Source organism: Cololabis saira, chromosome 4 (assembly GCF_033807715.1).
Source record: "Cololabis saira isolate AMF1-May2022 chromosome 4, fColSai1.1, whole genome shotgun sequence".
NCBI lineage: Eukaryota > Metazoa > Chordata > Actinopteri > Beloniformes > Belonidae > Cololabis > Cololabis saira.
This window is the reverse complement of record NC_084590.1, coordinates 25,068,115-25,087,808: the sequence shown is the minus strand read 5'-3', so window position 1 is coordinate 25,087,808 and position 19,694 is coordinate 25,068,115. Positions and strand designations below refer to the sequence as shown.

The 19,694-nt window shown below is 40.9% G+C and overlaps 1 protein-coding gene across 1 annotated transcript; it reads right to left on the bottom strand.

Moving 5' to 3' along the window:
- Positions 1–12,846: 12,846 nt before the first annotated feature.
- aasdhppt (aminoadipate-semialdehyde dehydrogenase-phosphopantetheinyl transferase) lies at positions 12,847–19,007 on the bottom strand. The gene is made up of 7 exons (XM_061720282.1): positions 18,848–19,007; positions 17,732–17,845; positions 16,719–16,839; positions 16,135–16,256; positions 14,830–14,991; positions 13,973–14,041; positions 12,847–13,352 (listed from the first exon to the last, which is right to left on the bottom strand). Exons 1-7 carry the CDS (start codon positions 18,989–18,991, stop codon positions 13,185–13,187), a joined length of 900 nt encoding a protein of 299 aa, XP_061576266.1. The 5' UTR covers positions 18,992–19,007; the 3' UTR covers positions 12,847–13,184.
- Between the last annotated feature and the right edge of the window lie 687 nt (positions 19,008–19,694).

The window sequence follows — 19,694 nt, the reverse complement described above, 5'->3', positions numbered from 1 at the left end:
TGATACCAGCCACGACTAGGGATGGGAAATGATTGATTGATTGATTGATTGATTGATTGATTGATTGATTGAAGATTTTTTCGATTCCGATTCCATTTTCGATTCTGCTTAACGATTCGATTCTTTATTAGATTGGAGGAGGTGGAGGAGATAGGAGGTGAAGGAGTTGGAGGAAGAGGACGTGGAGGTGAAGAAGCGAGAGGTTTAGAGGAAGTTAGAGGAAGAGGACAAGGAGGAGCAAGAGGAGGACGAGGAGGGGGAAGAAGAAGGGCCAGAGCAGACCCGATATGTCATCATATGGGACAATGTTAGTTTCCATAGGGCTGCTTTGGTCCACAACTGGTTTACTGATCACCCACTCTTCATGGCACTCAACCTCCCCCCATACTCTCCATTCTTACAGTAAATCCGATTGGCATCAGGCATCATGTCAGGCCTGGATACGGCATGCAAGGAGGTATTTTCCCCGGTGCCTTGGACTGGAGGACATCGCATGCCATGTGGATGAGATTTTGTGGCCGGACCCAGAGAGACGGCATGATGTAGGCTGATTGTCTTTTTTTTGTGAATGTATTATTTTGTGTTCTGTGCTGTGTCTTTGTTTTGACGAGTGTGAATAAACACCAATACTTGAAGTTTGGATCCCTGTGTGTTTACAGAACTATGACAAAAGTATGACCTCAAACTGACCTAGCCTACCTTGTGCACAGAAAAAGAAAAATCCAGATGTGTTTTGTATTCATACCATTAGTGTGTAGTTGGCACATTATGTGCTTAGTAAATGATGGCATGTGTTTACTGTCTGATATGAAAACACCATTTTTACTAAGGTGTGTAGAGTTAACCAAACTGTGTTTGCTTTTGCAAGAGAACTATAAAGTTTTGATAATTTGGTGAAAGGTTTTCTCATTTGTGTGTAGAGTTTAGCAAAAATAGCCAATGTTGCAAAAAATGTACTTAAGGATTCAGAAAAAACTGTAATATGTGTGCAGACAAGGGAAAAAAAAAAAAAAAAGAATGTGAATGTGCATGATTTTTACTACTTGAGTGTAGAAGTAAGACCTCGCTTGTATGGTGGCTGCTAGTGGAACATACAGCAGTACAACCAGGTCTCCCACTCCAACTTTACGCAGTGTTGGAGTCTTGGAGGACACAATTCTGTTGACTGTTTACGTGAAAACCAACTGCAGGAAGAAGAAAAAAGACTATTGCTTTGTGGAAAAGCATGATAGTCAAAATTCTAAATAATAATTTAAAAAGTTCAAGAAAACAAGGCTGCTTTAAAACCCTGATAAAAAAAAAAGACTTATTATCCAGAAATCCTGTTTCACCGGCTAATTGTGCCTATTAGTTTACATGGAAACCAGATAAGAGGTAATCATGATCAGGACCTCAGCAAATATTATGAATTCGTGGTAGAAAAAAAAAGTGAGTGTGGGTTCGTATGGCTGCTTGTCTCTGTGTGGTCTTGGGGATTGCTTTATTTGTGTGACTATGGAAAATGTGTAGACTCTATTGCTTCATATTCCAAATATTAAAGACACTACACACTAAGCACACACAGCACACATGGGGCAGACTAAATTTAAAATTTAATCAATAGTTAATCAAATGCTCCTCCCCCTTTTCTCTGTCCTCTTCTGTTTATACATACCTGGTTGTCTTGTGTATCATTTTGTTCTCAAAGGAAACACGCTCACACACACACACACACACACACACACACACACACACACACACACACACACACACACACACACACACACACACACACACACACACACACACACACACACACACACACACACACACACACACACACACACACATACGCAAAAATGTTGTTGGAAAATGAAAATGTATATACAGTATATGTGGCCTTTGGGTTTTACGAAACTTGGTATTAAACATGAATATATATATATATATACACAAGGGGAAACAAAGAAAAATTAAAGCTGCAAGCAGCGATGAACGGGCCCTCGCACCCTTGTTTCTAACAGTGGAAGTGCTTGTATGACTTGCATGTAGATGTCTTCAGTCCTGGACATTTAGCGGATGATACCAGCCACGACTAGGGATGGGAAATGATTGATTGATTGATTGATTGATTGATTGATTGATTGATTGAAGATTTTTTCGATTCCGATTCCATTTTCGATTCTGCTTAACGATTCGATTCTTTATTAGATTGGAGGAGGTGGAGGAGATAGGAGGTGAAGGAGTTGGAGGAAGAGGACGTGGAGGTGAAGAAGCGAGAGGTTTAGAGGAAGTTAGAGGAAGAGGACAAGGAGGAGCAAGAGGAGGACGAGGAGGGGGAAGAAGAAGGGCCAGAGCAGACCCGATATGTCATCATATGGGACAATGTTAGTTTCCATAGGGCTGCTTTGGTCCACAACTGGTTTACTGATCACCCACTCTTCATGGCACTCAACCTCCCCCCATACTCTCCATTCTTACAGTAAATCCGATTGGCATCAGGCATCATGTCAGGCCTGGATACGGCATGCAAGGAGGTATTTTCCCCGGTGCCTTGGACTGGAGGACATCGCATGCCATGTGGATGAGATTTTGTGGCCGGACCCAGAGAGACGGCATGATGTAGGCTGATTGTCTTTTTTTTGTGAATGTATTATTTTGTGTTCTGTGCTGTGTCTTTGTTTTGACGAGTGTGAATAAACACCAATACTTGAAGTTTGGATCCCTGTGTGTTTACAGAACTATGACAAAAGTATGACCTCAAACTGACCTAGCCTACCTTGTGCACAGAAAAAGAAAAATCCAGATGTGTTTTGTATTCATACCATTAGTGTGTAGTTGGCACATTATGTGCTTAGTAAATGATGGCATGTGTTTACTGTCTGATATGAAAACACCATTTTTACTAAGGTGTGTAGAGTTAACCAAACTGTGTTTGCTTTTGCAAGAGAACTATAAAGTTTTGATAATTTGGTGAAAGGTTTTCTCATTTGTGTGTAGAGTTTAGCAAAAATAGCCAATGTTGCAAAAAATGTACTTAAGGATTCAGAAAAAACTGTAATATGTGTGCAGACAAGGGAAAAAAAAAAAAAAAAGAATGTGAATGTGCATGATTTTTACTACTTGAGTGTAGAAGTAAGACCTCGCTTGTATGGTGGCTGCTAGTGGAACATACAGCAGTACAACCAGGTCTCCCACTCCAACTTTACGCAGTGTTGGAGTCTTGGAGGACACAATTCTGTTGACTGTTTACGTGAAAACCAACTGCAGGAAGAAGAAAAAAGACTATTGCTTTGTGGAAAAGCATGATAGTCAAAATTCTAAATAATAATTTAAAAAGTTCAAGAAAACAAGGCTGCTTTAAAACCCTGATAAAAAAAAAAGACTTATTATCCAGAAATCCTGTTTCACCGGCTAATTGTGCCTATTAGTTTACATGGAAACCAGATAAGAGGTAATCATGATCAGGACCTCAGCAAATATTATGAATTCGTGGTAGAAAAAAAAAGTGAGTGTGGGTTCGTATGGCTGCTTGTCTCTGTGTGGTCTTGGGGATTGCTTTATTTGTGTGACTATGGAAAATGTGTAGACTCTATTGCTTCATATTCCAAATATTAAAGACACTACACACTAAGCACACACAGCACACATGGGGCAGACTAAATTTAAAATTTAATCAATAGTTAATCAAATGCTCCTCCCCCTTTTCTCTGTCCTCTTCTGTTTATACATACCTGGTTGTCTTGTGTATCATTTTGTTCTCAAAGGAAACACGCTCACACACACACACACACACACACACACACACACACACACACACACACACACACACACACACACACACACACACACACACACACACACACACACATACGCAAAAATGTTGTTGGAAAATGAAAATGTATATACAGTATATGTGGCCTTTGGGTTTTACGAAACTTGGTATTAAACATGAATATATATATATATATACACAAGGGGAAACAAAGAAAAATTAAAGCTGCAAGCAGCGATGAACGGGCCCTCGTATGGGGGTATTATTGTTCCAATATTATTTGTGTGTGCGTATCTCAATCTGTGTGTGCGTAAAAAGATTTGTGTGTCTGTATTCAGATTTGTGTGTGCGTAAAAAGATTCGTGTGTCTGTATTCAGATTTGTGTGTGCGTAAAAAGATTCGTGTGTCTGTATTCAGATTTGTGTGTGCGTAAAAAAGATTTGTGTGTCCGTATTCACATTTGTGTGTGTGTAAAAAGATTTGTGTGTCTGTATTCATATTTATGTGTGCGCAAAAATCAGCCGGGAGCTCTCGATTGGCTGTCTTTGTACACGTGGATTTTGACACACTTCTGCCGCGGCAAATCTGTAAAAAGATCTGTGTGTAAAACGATTTGTGTGTCCGTAACTTTTCCTTTGCCCTGAGCTCGGACTCACAGGCTCTCGCCAGGCTACAGTAGCAATGCAGCCTTCACACACCACTAGTCGGCGCGTAGCTCTCAGTCAGTACGTTTACCTGCAGTTCCATCGGGTTTCTGATCATATTAGACATTGTTTGGACTTTTAAACTGCATGCAAACACCTGAACCCCATCTACTTCGGACCTATGTCGGACATTTAGTAATCGGGTTGCATATGGAGTAAGATAACTTCCAAAAAGATGTGTCCATGTTATAACTATTCGTATTCGTAATGATAAACATTTGTATGTAAATAAAAAAGTTGTACCCAAAATTCTGCTGTCACGCACATGAGTCTGATAAATTATTAGAGTTAGGATTGTTTTTATATGAGTAAGAAATTAGGTAAGAAATTGACCTTTTACGTCTCATTTATTAATTCACACACGCACTAATATACTTGGGAAACAGTTAGGCACCAAATATAATATATTTATTTTCTCAGATGGCAAAAATAAGAACTTTATTGATCCCACATAGGAGTAATTCATGTTATATTAGAGAACAAGGTAGTGCCGAAAAACAATATATAGCCTATCCCCCCTCACAAAAATAAGAAAAATATATTTTCTCATCAACAAAGCATATTTTACATAAACATATTTAAAAAATTTCAAGTAACAAAATAACATATTTGAACAATTCTTCAGATTTTTTCAGTTCTTTTATTGTCTGAAAAATGGTTCAAATGTGTTATTTTGTTATTTGAAAAATTTGTTTTGTTGATGAGAAAATATGTTTCTCTATTCTTATTTTTGTGAGGGGGGGATAGACTATTGTTTTTTTCAGCACTACCTTGTTCTCTATAGCTGATATAACATGAATTACTCCTATGTGGGATCAATAAAGTTCTTATTTTTGCCATCTGAGAAAATAAATAAATAAAATAAATAAAAAATAAAAAATAAATAAAAATATTATATTTGGTATAACATGGACACATCTTTTTGGAAGTTATCTTACTCCATATGCAACCCGATTACTAAATGTCCGACATAGGTCCGAAGTAGATGGGGTTCAGGTGTTTGCATGCAGTTTAAAAGTCCAAACAATGTCTAATATGATCAGAAACCCGATGGAACTGCAGGTAAACGTACTGACTGAGAGCTACGCGCCGACTAGTGGTGTGTGAAGGCTGCATTGCTACTGTAGCCTGGCGAGAGCCTGTGAGTCCGAGCTCAGGGCAAAGGAAACGTTACGGACACACAAATCGTTTTACACACAGATCTTTTTACAGATTTGCCGCGGCAGAAGTGTGTCAAAATCCACGTGTACAAAGACAGCCAATCGAGAGCTCCCGGCTGATTTTTGCGCACACATAAATATGAATACAGACACACAAATCTTTTTACACACACACAAATGTGAATACGGACACACAAATCTTTTTTACGCACACACAAATCTGAATACAGACACACGAATCTTTTTACGCACACACAAATCTGAATACAGACACACAAATCTTTTTACGCACACACAAATCTGAATACAGACACACGAATCTTTTTACGCACACACAAATCTGAATACAGACACACAAATCTTTTTACGCACACACAGATTGAGATACGCACACACAAATAATATTGGAACAATAATACCCCCATACCCTCGCACCCTTGTTTCTAACAGTGGAAGTGCTTGTATGACTTGCATGTAGATGTCTTCAGTCCTGGACATTTAGCGGATGATACCAGCCACGACTAGGGATGGGAAATGATTGATTGATTGATTGATTGATTGATTGATTGATTGATTGATTGAAGATTTTTTCGATTCCGATTCCATTTTCGATTCTGCTTAACGATTCGATTCTTTATTAGATTCTCATTTGGGAAAAAAGGAGAACAAAAATTTTAGTATTAACACAAAAATAAGGGAGATCTTAAGACGCCCCCAGCCTCGGGCTCCTCGATGGTGTGCCAGGGGGTCCCCACAAAATTATTTGTAATATAAAAAATGTATTTAATATAAAATAATAATTCATTCATTCATTCATTCATTATCTTACCCGCTTTATCCCTTGCGGGGTCACGGGGGTCTGCTGGAGCCTATCCCAGCTTATTTTAGGTGAGAGGCAGGGGTTACACCCTGGACAGGTCACCAGTCCACCGCAGGGCCACATATAGACACACAAACCATGCTCACAATCACACTCAAACTCACACCTACGGACAATTTAGAATCACCAATTAACCTAACCTGCATGTTTTTGGACTGTGGGAGGAAGCCGGAGTACCCGGAGAAAACCCACGCAAGCACGGGGAGAACATACAAACTCCACACAGAAAGGCCCCTGCCGGGCCTGGGAGTCGAACCGGGGACCTTCTTGCTGTGAGGCAACAGTGCTAACCACTAAGCCACCGTGCTGCCCTAAAATAATAATAATAAAATAAATATTCTTCTGTAGAATTTAACTAAATACAACAAATTATTTTGTGGCAATTACACAAGAATGTCCAGTAACATGTTCAACACAACAAACTTAGTCACTGCTGGTGACATTCATCTATTCTGGCCTGATACTCTTCCCTGCCTTGATGAAAGGAGAATCTAGCAGTAGATGCTCTTTAACTTCTCCATAGATGCGCTGACGAGCTGCAGCTGTGTCAGGAGCGCGCTCTGCTGTCTGACGGAGCGCGCTCGGCCACGTGGATGCAGCTCTTCTAAAGCTTGAGTAATGGTTCTGCGCCAAAACGATGCCGTGCCTTCACTGACGCCGTCACTGACGCCGTCACTGACGCCGTCACTGACGCCGTCACTGACGCCGTCACTGACGCCGTCACTGACGTGCACCTCCCGAAAATTGTAACTACGCGTCGAGGCGACGCGGACCACACGCAGACCGGGAGGGCTGTGATTGGTTCGCTTGGAAGCAACGCATTTCCGGTTTCAGCGCTCTTTTCTTCGTGTATGTGTGATTTTTTTTGTTTTGGTTTTTTGCACAATAGTTTTCCTTATCTCATTGATTCCCTGTGACCGGAAAAAGTCGGATAAACCATTCAGGAAAAGATCGCAAATTAGCGGTCACGGGGGGTACTGCACCGCGGCGAAATGGAGTGACGGAGAAGTCCGAAGGGTTCATGACGGCGTCACGGCGACGGCGTGTGCACAGCGTCGATTTGACGCAGAACCATAACTCAAGCTTTAAGCATGAATCATGGTTCCGCGTTAAATCGGCGCAGAGCCTACGGCGTAGGGTACGCGGTGAAGCGCTGTACGGTGCGTGTCGCAGCGTAACCTACGCCGTAGGCTCTGCGTTGGTGTAATGTGGAACCATAAATCAGCCTTACCACACGCCGGCTGACTCCGCGCTCCCAGCGCATCAGCCGGCCGAGTCCTAACAGTTTCCCCCCTTTGTAGAAATGTCCATATTGCAAGTATTGTCGCCCTGTTGTCATCCTTTTTGGTAAAATGTAACCAAACTTTTGAGCGTTTATGCCGCTTTGTCCCCGTGTCTTCCTGCTGGGCGCGAATGCGTACGTTGCGCAACGTGCTTGGTGACGTCATTTGCGCCGACTGGAATCGATAAGGGAATCGTTTGCGAAAAAGGCAAACGATTCCAAGGAATTGAAACACTGGGAACCGGTTCTCAACAAGAACCGGTTCTCGATTCCCATCCCTATATCGACCAATCAGATGAAGGGGCGGGGCTAATTTGCAGCAATTATGTTCAAGGACTCAAAACTGAGTCCGATGACACCACCCACGAGTCTTTATGTCAAACCATTCAAAGGTTATTGCAGAAAATCGGAACTATCACATATCGACCAATCAGAAGAAGGGGCGGGGCAAATTTGCGCCAATTGAGGTGAAGGAGTCAAAACCGAGTCCGATAATACCACCCACGAGTCTTTATGTCAAACCATTCAAAAGTTATGGCAGAGAATAGGGACTATAAAATATCGACCAATCAGAAGAAGGGGCAGGATAATTCATGCCAATGAAGGTCAAGTACTCAATACCGAGTCCGATAATACCACCCACGAGTCTTTATATCACACCATTCAAAAGTTAGGGCAGAAAATAGGAACTATCAAATATGGACCAACCAGATGAAGTGGGGGCGGCATTTTTGGCATCTATCGTCGCCACGGTAACACTTTTGACTGAGAAAAGTAATGCACATCGTCGCAGGATGGGGACGCACATTTGGATGTATAACACACCTGGGTGCACGTTACGGTTCGGGCCGTATTAACTGCCGAAGGAATGGCATAAATTTTGATTAATTCAAAATGGCCGACTTCAAAATTTGGTGACTTTTGGGGCACGTTTAGGGGGGCAAAAAGGCCCTCCTTTCATCATAAGGAAAATAAGAAAGAAAGAAAGAGTAAAGAATTCCTACAGATACAATAGGGCCTTCGCACTGTAAGTGCTCGGGCCCTAATTAATTCAGCACGCAGCAGACAGTCACATCGGATAACTCTATCAGAACAAGCCAATAAGTGTAAACATGTCCTACCGTCTCTGATTGGATTGTGTTGGTATTGCACATTGTGTGTACTGTATGCATGAATGTGCATTTTGATTGTGTCAAATGTTGCATGACTTTCTAATCACACGTTGGGCTGCACAAAGCATGTTAAAGAGTATGGAGACACACACACACACACACACACACACACACACACACACACACACACACACACACACACACACACACACACACACACACACACACACACACACACACACACACACACACACACACACACACACACACAGCCGATGTTAAGCAAATTGATTCAGATTCTTTTTTAAATGTTCAAGAAAATAAAATAATTAGAGAGCCAATCACAGCTTTGTGAAGTTGTTGTTTTTTTTAACAACTCATGGTTACTTTTTTTTTTTTAATTTGGTGCTAATCTGTGAAATTTAACTTATATCATATTTCTGTTTTAGTGTTAGTTAGACAGGGATGATTTGGCACTGCTTGCTGAATGTTTTCATAGGGTTGTTGAAGTGTACACAGCCTGACTTACTGAGAATTATAACCAAATGAAGTTGTGCATGGACTCTGAAGTTATCATCCCTTGTGGTGTTTCATATGTACAGTAAGTCACAATGAATCTCAAAGCTTTAACTGAAACGGGAAAACTTAACAAAATATTTTTTGGAAGAATAAAATCCAAAGAAAATGTTTTAGTGACCTCATGCCCCTGAACGATCATAATGTCGGAAATGTCAGAGCTAGAAACAGAGCACCCAATCGCACTACTTCAAAGTCTTTTCTCAAACAGAAGAGCAGCCTCTTCTTGCCAATAAGAAATAAAGGAATATGCTGGAAGTCCTCCACTGTTGTCCTCTCTTAACTGAACAAACATATTCCTTTCACATGTTCCTGAGCTGAGCTTAAAACAATAATGCAGCTCTGAAACGGATTCATACTTGAAAAAAGTGCCAGCAAGAGTGCTTTACAAAGTGCTTTAAAAAAAAAAAAAAATCATCACTCATGTTCAGCAGCAGACTGGGTCTGACTGGGTCTACACTCCAAGTCTGATGCAGCCTACATACCAGAGAGACAGACAGAGAGAGAGAGAAAGTCGACAATAAACCTGAAGCAACTAAAAATGGATTCTCTTTGAGGAAAACTTGCATGACTCCAGTCTGACCCTGCTGCCTCCTCTCTCCTCCTTCACTGCTGCAAAGAAAGCAGGATTTAAGACAGCGAGGAGGAAAACTAATTCACTCCAGCTGCAGGCAACAAATGCAGATTTGTGTTTTTTTTTCTAGGCTCTGTATCCTTTCAAATATGATACACACATCTACACCTAAATCAGTCCACTTTCTCCTCTGACACTCCTCTTTAGTCCCCTGGAAGGTTGAGTTTACACCAGTAGCCTATGTGAGAAGAAGACGTTTAGCAGAAAAAGAAGCGAGAACTACGAGTAACACACTAACTGATAAGGCATGAAACCAGGCCAGCAGGTGTCCAGGCCATGGTGACGAAAAACAGGATGTTCCTGTGTTTCTTTGATTCTCTGGAAGGAATCCAAGAAACAAGCTCATGTGGAAGGAAAGCTATTGGGACATTTTTTTTTTTACACCAATTTTTTTGTTCAAAACTGCATACTGCAGGGTCAAAACACTTTCTGACCGGGCTTGATACACCTGTCATGTAGCTCCCACTGACAGCAAGTCATTTCTTGTGAGTTTGTAGGGGAGAAGCCTTTTATTTATTTAAATTATTGTGATTCAAGCACTATGATAATGAATAAGTGGGTAATTGTAGAGACTGACAAAGGCTATTAAAGAGCCAAGATAAAAATATGAACCGGATGGAGTCAAGTGAGCTGCGAAAAGAGAGAGAAAGAGAAAATAACTGCCACCAAACGTTGCAGACTAAAATAGGTGTGTTACTGGAGAGAGATGAGAAGAGAGAGAGAAAAGGAAAAGAGGTGACAGATAAATAAACAGAAAAACTTCACTCATAAAAAAACTAAAATAGAGAAGCAAGGCTGAAGGAAGCATGCAGGTACAGAGAAGGGAGACAAGATGAGGACAGAGATGAAACTCAGAGGGAGGATAAACTAAAATACAATTTCTGGTTGTAAGACAGTAAATTCAGGTGCCAGACCATCAAATAAAAATCCCAATCTTGACATACTGACACGTCATCATTTATTTAAGTAAAACTAACTCAAGGCGCAGCAGCAGAGTTTGAAAAACAGCACTGCTTCTTCAGGAATCAAGAGGAGACGCAGCAGCCAGGTCCTGCTTGCTGGTCTGGAGAATTCATTTATAATTTATTCAGACACCAGTTGTGCACGTTCTCCCACCTAAAAAGATAAGAGAGGCCTGTAATTTTCATCACAGCTATATCTCAACTATAAGAATTTATTTGCATATTACAGTGGAAAATAAGTATTTATAATAACAAAAGTTCAGCTCAATACTTTGTTATATACCCTTTGTTGGCAATGACAGAGCTCAAATGTTTTCTGTAAGTCTTCACAAGGTTTTCACACACCGTCTCTGGTATTTTGGTCCATTCCTCCGTGCAGATCTCCTCTAGAGCAGTGATGTTTTGGGGCTGTCGCTGGGCAACACGGACTTTCAACTCCCTCCAAAGATTTTCTATGGGGCTGAGATCTGGAGACTGGCTAGGCCACTCCAGGAAATGTTTCTTACGAAGCCCCTCCTTCGTTGCCCGGGCGATGTGTTTGGGATCATTGTCATGCTGAAAGACCCAGCTACGTTTCATCTTCAATGTCCTTGCTGATGGAAGGAGGTTTTCACTCAAAATCTCACGATACATGGCCCAATTCATTCTTTCCCTTACACGGATCAGTCGTCCTGGTCCCTTTGCAGAAAAACATCCCCAAAGCATGATGTTTCCACCCCCATGCTTCACAGTAGGTTTGGTGTTCTTTGGATGCAACTCAGCTTTCTTTCCCCTCCAAACGCGACAAGTTGTGTTTCTACCAAAAAGTTCTGTTTTGGTTTCATCTGACCACCAACATTCTCCCAATCCTCTTCTGCATCATCCAAATGTTCTCTAGCAAACTTCAGACGGGCCTGGACATGTACTGGCTTAAGCAGGGAGACACTAAGCAGGGGGTCTGGCGCTGCAGGATCTGAGTCCCTGATCGTAGTGTGTTACTGATGGTTCCTTTGTTACTTTGGTCCCAGCTCTCTGCAGGTCATTCACTAGGTCCCCCGTGTGGTTCTGGGATTTTTACTCACCGTTCTTGTGATCATTTTTACCCCAAGGGGTGAGATCTTGCGTGGAGCCCCAGATGGAGGGAGATTATCAGTGGTCTTGTACTGTATGTCTTCCATTTTCTAATAATTGCTCCCACAGTTGATTTCTTCACACCAAGCTTACCTATTGCAGATTCGTCCACAATCTTCTCACGTCCTTTGACAGCTCTTTGGTCTTGGCCATAGTGGAGTTTGGAGTGTGACTGTTTGAGGTTGTGGACAGGTGTCTTTTATACTGATAACGAGTTAAAACAGGTGCCATTAATACAGGTAACGAGTGGAGGACAGAGGAGCCTCTTAAAGAAGAAGTTACAGGTCTGTGAAAGCCAGAAATCTTGCTTGTTTGTAGGTGACCAAATACTTATTTTACTGAGGAATTTACCAATTCATTTAGTAAATATCCTACAATATGATTTCCTGGATTCTTTCCCCCCATTCTGTCTCTCATAGTTGAAGTGAACCTATGATGAAAATTACAGGCCTTTCTCATCTTTTTAAGTGGGAGAACTTGCACAATTGGTAGCTGACTAAATACTTTTTGTCCCACTGTATGTGGTAATACATTGCCAAGGAGAAATGATATCAGCAGTATCCTTAGAAAAAACAACTGTTGCTGGTCATCAGTCTGGAAAGTTATGAGGCTGTTTCGTGACAGAATCCAAGTCCTACATTACAGTAAAAAAGATTACGTTTGAACAAACTGTTCAAAGCTTAAATACACACAGTGCTACATAGTATTCTAAAGTTCATGACAGTACAATTAGAAAACTACTATACAAGTATGGCATGTTTAAAAGGGTTGCCAGGAGAATGTCTAGTCTCCAACCCCAAAATAAGTGAAAATTTACAAGATTTATGCTTAATTTTCTCAAAAAAGGAGGAGGAAAATAAATATGAACTTATTTTTTTTAACACATTCCAAGAACAATTCCACCTGTCGCACCCCACCTCCATGTCCAACTATGTTAAACCTAAGAGCTGAAAGATAATATGTGTGTGTGTGTGTGTGTGTGTGACAAGTTTCAGTGTGACACAGTCTGTTATGTGGATGTGCTCGTATCCCTCTGTCTCTGCGGGGCTTCGGCCTTCATTCTGAAACTCTCCCAATAGGCAGGGTCTTCTTCTGTTAGCGGCGAGGCCGAGGAGATGAGCTCACTGAACGAGAGCAGCGTAAACGGGGTGGGAGACGGAAGCGATGAAGGAAGCGCCTAAGAGGAAGAGAGCAGTAACATGTCATTACAGATCTCACAGCGAGCTCTTTGAAGCAGTAAAAAACAGCAAATGATTAAATAATAAGGGGTTGCACTCATTTTAAATCATGATTCAGTTGATCACAAAAATTCTGGTGACAGAATATGAAATAATTCTCAGGATTAGAGCTCACTTCCTTGCGTGACTTTAAGGTTTTTGAAATACTAAAATCTGTCTGATGACTGTTGTTGGACTAACTTTCAACATCTTTAAACCTAGAAATTTCTACTTGGCAAAACTCAGATTTACGTATTTCAGAGTTTCACTTCCTGCCTGACAGCTTTGCGACTGGTTCACGCTGGCAGTGACGAACAGAACAAAATCGGTCACATGGTTGTCTGCAAAACCTTGATCACATTCTGTGACTGCCAGATTTATTTAACGCACTGATTTCACTCTTTTGTGAAGTTTGAATACAGTTGATATAAACAAGTCACAGCCACTGGGAACACGCAGACGAAATATAGATACAGATACTTTAGGAAATCAGGTTTACTTGTAAGTTATGAATGAAAATTATTATCATCATCATTGACTAAAACATGTACATAAAGAGAACAATAATATGCATCCTTACTGCAGAGCCTGGTGTGTCCTGTAGTCCAAGTGCTACGGCGACATGATGGCTGGCATCCAGCAGGCTCTCCTGTGAAATTAAGCACACATGTGAAGATTTTAAATTGCCTGTAAGTTTGAATGCGGGCGGTAGTCCGGCTGTCTGCGTGAGCTCCGTGGTTGATTGCATGGGGCTTCCCCTCTTCCCTGACCATCCAGAGACAAATGGATGGGTGCTCCTGCCTGTAAAGTGTCCGAAAAAATCCCCATCACTTGCAGCGCCTGAGGTGACATCTCTAAATGTCATTCAGAAACCAGAAAACATCCCATTAACAGTGGATGCTTAAAAACCTGATAATACTTCAATGTGGGCAGTTAGTAGCAGCAAGTGTCAGCTGTTGTGTTGTCAAGTTAACCCAACAAATAACTCATGATTATTATTTCAGTCTTTTAGTAACTAAACCAAATAGACAAAGTACATTTACAGCTGACCTGAACAGTGCCGATTCACTCGCTAACTATTTTGTAAACCACAAGGCAAAACACTGGGAAATTCTGGCGTGATCTGTTAAAAAAAAAAAAAAAAAAAAAAAAGTATTGCAAGTTATTGCATGTATATACATTTCCAAGTACATAATAAATGTGAGGTTACCATTTTAACTTTTTAGAAGTTTGAGATCAAGTTGAGCGTGAGGCTTGGAAGCCGTAGGAATGATCGTGCTGCATTTTGCAATTCTTGGGGAGAAATTTCATCACACTTCAAATATAAAGGCCATATTAATCCTGTTTTATTTCTTTCTTTTGGATTTTCTTGTCTCCTTTTAATATTGGTAGTTACAGATCAGCGTGTCAGTATTGGTTGATCTAGCCAGTGCTCACCTCAAATATCCAGTTCTCCTCTTCTTCCTCATCCAGATGCATCCTGGTCTGCCGCAGCACCTGGTTCTGGGTGAGAGGTTCACCCGGCAGGTGGAACTCTATCCTCTGCAGGTTGAAGCCCAGGCCTGTGCCGATGGCCTTGATGAAGCTCTCTTTCAGGGTCTGGGTGAGACAAAGACAAAGAAAAGGAAGACTGTTTGTATTGTGTGTGTCAAATTTCAGAAGATATATTATCCTTTTTTTTTTTTTTTTTTTTTTTTTTCCCAAAGGTTGACACAAATAGTATTAATAAAGTGTAAGTGATCTGGTCCAAACTAACACAGAGATACAGAAAAGCACCTATTTCAATCACATATTTTCAAATGTCTTCGTAGAATCTGGTTTTAGGGACTGTCCTCTCTTCTGCATGGTGTGAATCATTGTTACAGCTTTGTGCTATCCGCTTCCAAGGTAGAGCAAATACAGCAAGATGTGAATGTTGTAGATATAGAAGGAGGTTGGATAATTGATGATGTGGATCTGTGACGTAACAATACCCAATAGCACTGACCAGACATACGTGACCCCAAGAAACGTGATAGGGTTGTGTTATGTTGGAGATTTTCAATTAGTAAACACTTCAAATAATTGTTCACAAGCTCAGAAAAAATGTATTCATTTCCCCAATATGTCCTCCGGAAACAACAAAAATAATAATCAATGTGCACATGTTGCCAGTGTCTATGCACAAAAGAGTGACTTTATGTTTGCATGTGTGTGTGTGTTTCCCAAGCCAAAATCAGCTCTGCTCAACAGCCAATAAGCCACAATAACACCATTACAGGGCTAATCGCTATGGCAACCGTTGAGCTCTGCCATTAGTCAACAGCGTGGTGGTGATATCAGAGCTTGACGTCCCTGTGCCACCCTCTCAATCTCAACATCTTTACTTAGCTCCATAGTTGCTTTTGCTTGACCATCTGTGTGTGTGCATGTGTTTGTGCCTGCAAAGAATAAGTATAAAAAGAAAGGGAAAAAGATAAAAAGGAGGATATATGGCTGTTCTTTGTCGATGACAAAGACATACTGAAACAGGGGTGTGTGCAGCTGAAGAAAAGCAAACTAGGAAATAAGACTTGAGAAAAGTTCACACAAACATTTGTGCAGAATGTACAAATGTGTGTTTTTCTCAAAGTACAATTGGAATGTAGTCTTCTCTCAGTGTTTTCTTAAGTCTCTCTCTTTCACACACGCACGCAAATCACCACCCATGAGGCCCAGCAGCAATGCAATTTGATGACAGGGTAGTATGGATGCCATGGTTACCCAGTGGCGGTAGAAAGTGGCGAGCTGCTTTTGCTCCGAGCCAGCTGATTGGATGACGCTCCACTCGTAAGCTGTAAACTGACGAGTCATGATGCGGAAAAACTCAGGCACAGAGCTGCTACCTGGAGGGAAGGAGGGCGGCAGAGAGAGAGAGACATGTGAGGACAGGGGGCAGAGGATGGGTTGGGATAAAGAAATAATGATAAGAGAATAAAATAATTTAATGCTAAAGATGATTCTAATGAGAATGTACATAATTATCCTATATCACTAATAAATGTAATATGGTGATGAGACAAACATAAGCAGACCCAAACCTACACATGCAAAAAGCTGTCAAAACAACAATACAAGTTTGAGGCAACAGTGACCCCTTGTGGCTGACCTAAGAAACTACACAGCATTAAAAAATGTATAATTCAAACAAATGGTTATGCTGTTGGATGGATTCATTTTCACTCTAATGTTGAAATGGGCAGGAACTCAACAAAATCATAGACAGATATGTTGCTTGAAAAACTTGGCAATAAGTGAAGTGAAAAAAATCTGTTGATGTCTACCCTGAACAATGAAGCAGCACTTACCTGGCATGGTGGTCTTCATCACATCCACCCCAACCTCCACACCCTGCTCCGCTGCAAGCACCGTGTAGTCCCCTTGGTGGGAGAGGTTGAAACTCCAGGACTCATCTGAGTCTGAACGGACCTGTATTATAATATATATTAGTTATATACGTGTGTATATATATATATATACATATGTATATATAAAGATATATCAAAAAGTGTTTACAGAAACTGGTTTGATGTTTCCTGACATGTTTCCTGTGGAACAAACTTCCTGTAGACCTGAGGTCTGATCCAACTGTCAGCTCCTTTAAATCAGGCCTAAAAACATTACTGTTTACTGAAGCGTACTCCTAAATTAAAAACTTACCTGCGGTAATCTACTGCCCTTATTTTTAAAAACTTGTGCTTTTTATTATTTTACCTCTTTTCTTATCATTTTATTTAATTTATTTGTTATTTAAGCGTACTCTTAAATTAGATACTTTCTGAAAACCGCAAATGAGATGTGTACCTGCAGTATACTCTACTGCCCTTAGTTTTCAGCAACTTGTGCTTTTTATTATTTTACCTTCTTTTCTCATAATTTTATTTCATTTTATTTGCTATTTACTGTTTAATTGTGTCTTGCCGCTTTTAATGTTGATGTAAAGCACTTTGAATTACCTTGTGTGGAATTGTGCTATATAAATAAACTTGCCTTGCCTATAGTTTCAGGTTTAGACTGAGACATGAGTCTATAAATGGACATGCGGATTTTAAAGCATGTGTGGGGTGCAGACCAATGAATAAATAGGGAAATAGCTTGTGACTTGCTTATATTAATGGATTATCTAAATCCAAAAAACACACACACAAAAAAACAACAACTGACAACCTCTGAAGTGTACAGCAGAATCACAGTGCAGAACTGGGAGGAACTGGTGCTGAGGTTGCCTACACGTCAGTGCTGAAGCGTGGCTGTATATGGACAGTGGACATGGAGGAGAAAACAGCATGAAAGGTAATGACAGAGCAGGAAACAGGTCGACCTTCAGCGGGGCCGCCAGGACCGGCTTCCCTCGGGGGGATCGCTCCAGTCTGATCTCTGCCCAGGGGATCCCCATCCTCTCGCACACGAACCTCCGGAGCAGCAAGCGGCCAGCCTGTTGGTGTAACAGCAGCAGACACACCCTCTTAAGCCTGATTTATGGTTCCGCGTTAAATCGACGCAGAGCCTGTGGCGTAGTCAACACCGTAGACCAGGGATATTCAATTGGCGGCCCGCGGGCCACATGCGGCCCGCCAGGAGCTTTTATGTGGCCCCTGGTCATATTTCAAAAAAGGGGTTGTTTGTTGAAAAAAAAAAAAAAAATGATTTCAGATTTTTTGCCAGTGTTGCACAGTGTTAATGTTTGTCACATTATTCTTAACCTCCGTTGTACAGAGGACTAGTTGACATCATTAGGCTTCTAGGATTGGCCTGACATTTTTTTCATTTGAATAAGTGAGGACTTTGCATTTCAGATGGAACTTCTAAGCCTCCTATAATTTCATGTGATTGTTTTGTTTTGCTGATATAATGCACAGATGTGTCATTAATAAAGGAGCTTATGGTTAATATTTTAGTTGCTTATTTATAACATCAAACTGGCTACTATGGACTGAAATGCTTGTGCCCAATGCTTAATATAATATTCAAATAAGGAAATCTTGGTGGAAAGTGGTGCTTTGTCATTATGCCATGTTTTATTAAAAGTAGGTCAATATCAACTCCATTAAGTTTGCACAATGCATGGTTTCAAAATGAACTTGCATTTAAAATAATATTTCTTTATTTGAATATTATATTTAACATTCACAATGACTATATCTGGAGACAATTAATACATAATTTATATGTAAACTAGATATATTCAAATGTATAATACAAATGTATTATATATACATAAGTCTTCGTCTTTGAGTGCAAAATACCTTTTGAAACCCCCCAAATTTTCAAATTGTGCGGCCCTCTCCATACAGTCCTTTTGCAGATGTGGCCCCCGGCCGAATCTAGTTGAATACCCCTGGCGTAGGGTCTGCGTTGGTGTAACGCGGAACCATAAATCAGGTTTAACACACCAAACATCGCAGAAAGTTGGCTGACACTGAAAGTCAAAGCTCACCATAGCGGACTTAGCGTCCTTGGCGAACATGAACTGTCCGATCCTGTCTTTCTCCTCCTTCTGAATGCATCGAGCAGCCAGCAACCATTCAGATCTACTCGGTGTCCACGCACTGCAGCGGAATGCCCAGCGGATAGAGCCCATCTCCCCACCGTGTCACCTGGACCTCTGCACGACTTCAGACACGTGTTTGTTTAGTTAGCATCGCGTGTTAGCAGGGGAAATTGTCCCACAAGTTTGGGGGCGTTAAATCTTAAAGGTTGTCGTTTTTCAGCTATTGCGGCGTGGAAACCAACGATGCTGATTTTCTGTTTACATTCTGCATGTGACAGCGTGCACCAACCCGGAAACGGCTGGCATGTCGTCACAGTGGGCGTGGCGCTGACTGACCAATAGGAGTAGCTGAAATTACGACTCACCAACGATGCTTAAAGGTATAGTCTGTAATCGTCAGAGGTGGAAAAAGTCCTGAAAAATTGTAATTGAGTAAAAGTATCTTTATTTTCCTTAAATCCTACTCAAAGTAAAAGTAAAAGTACTCATCTAAAAATTTACTCGAGTAAAAGTACAAAAGTACTTGATTTGAGTAAAAGTTACTTTCAGTTATTTAATGCAAAAAAGGATGATTCACGAATCAAATCCAGCACAATTTGATTTAATCAACTTTGAGGCGTATTAAAGTACACATCCACACTTGTAAAAGCTCAGCTGAGCTCAGTAACATAATCTGTTTTAGGACTAGGTGAAACAATCCCGTTCATTTAAGGGGATTGTTTCACCTAGTCCTAAAACAGAACAGAACTTTTACTTCTGCAGAACAGGACAAAAAGGACAGTCACAACCTGTA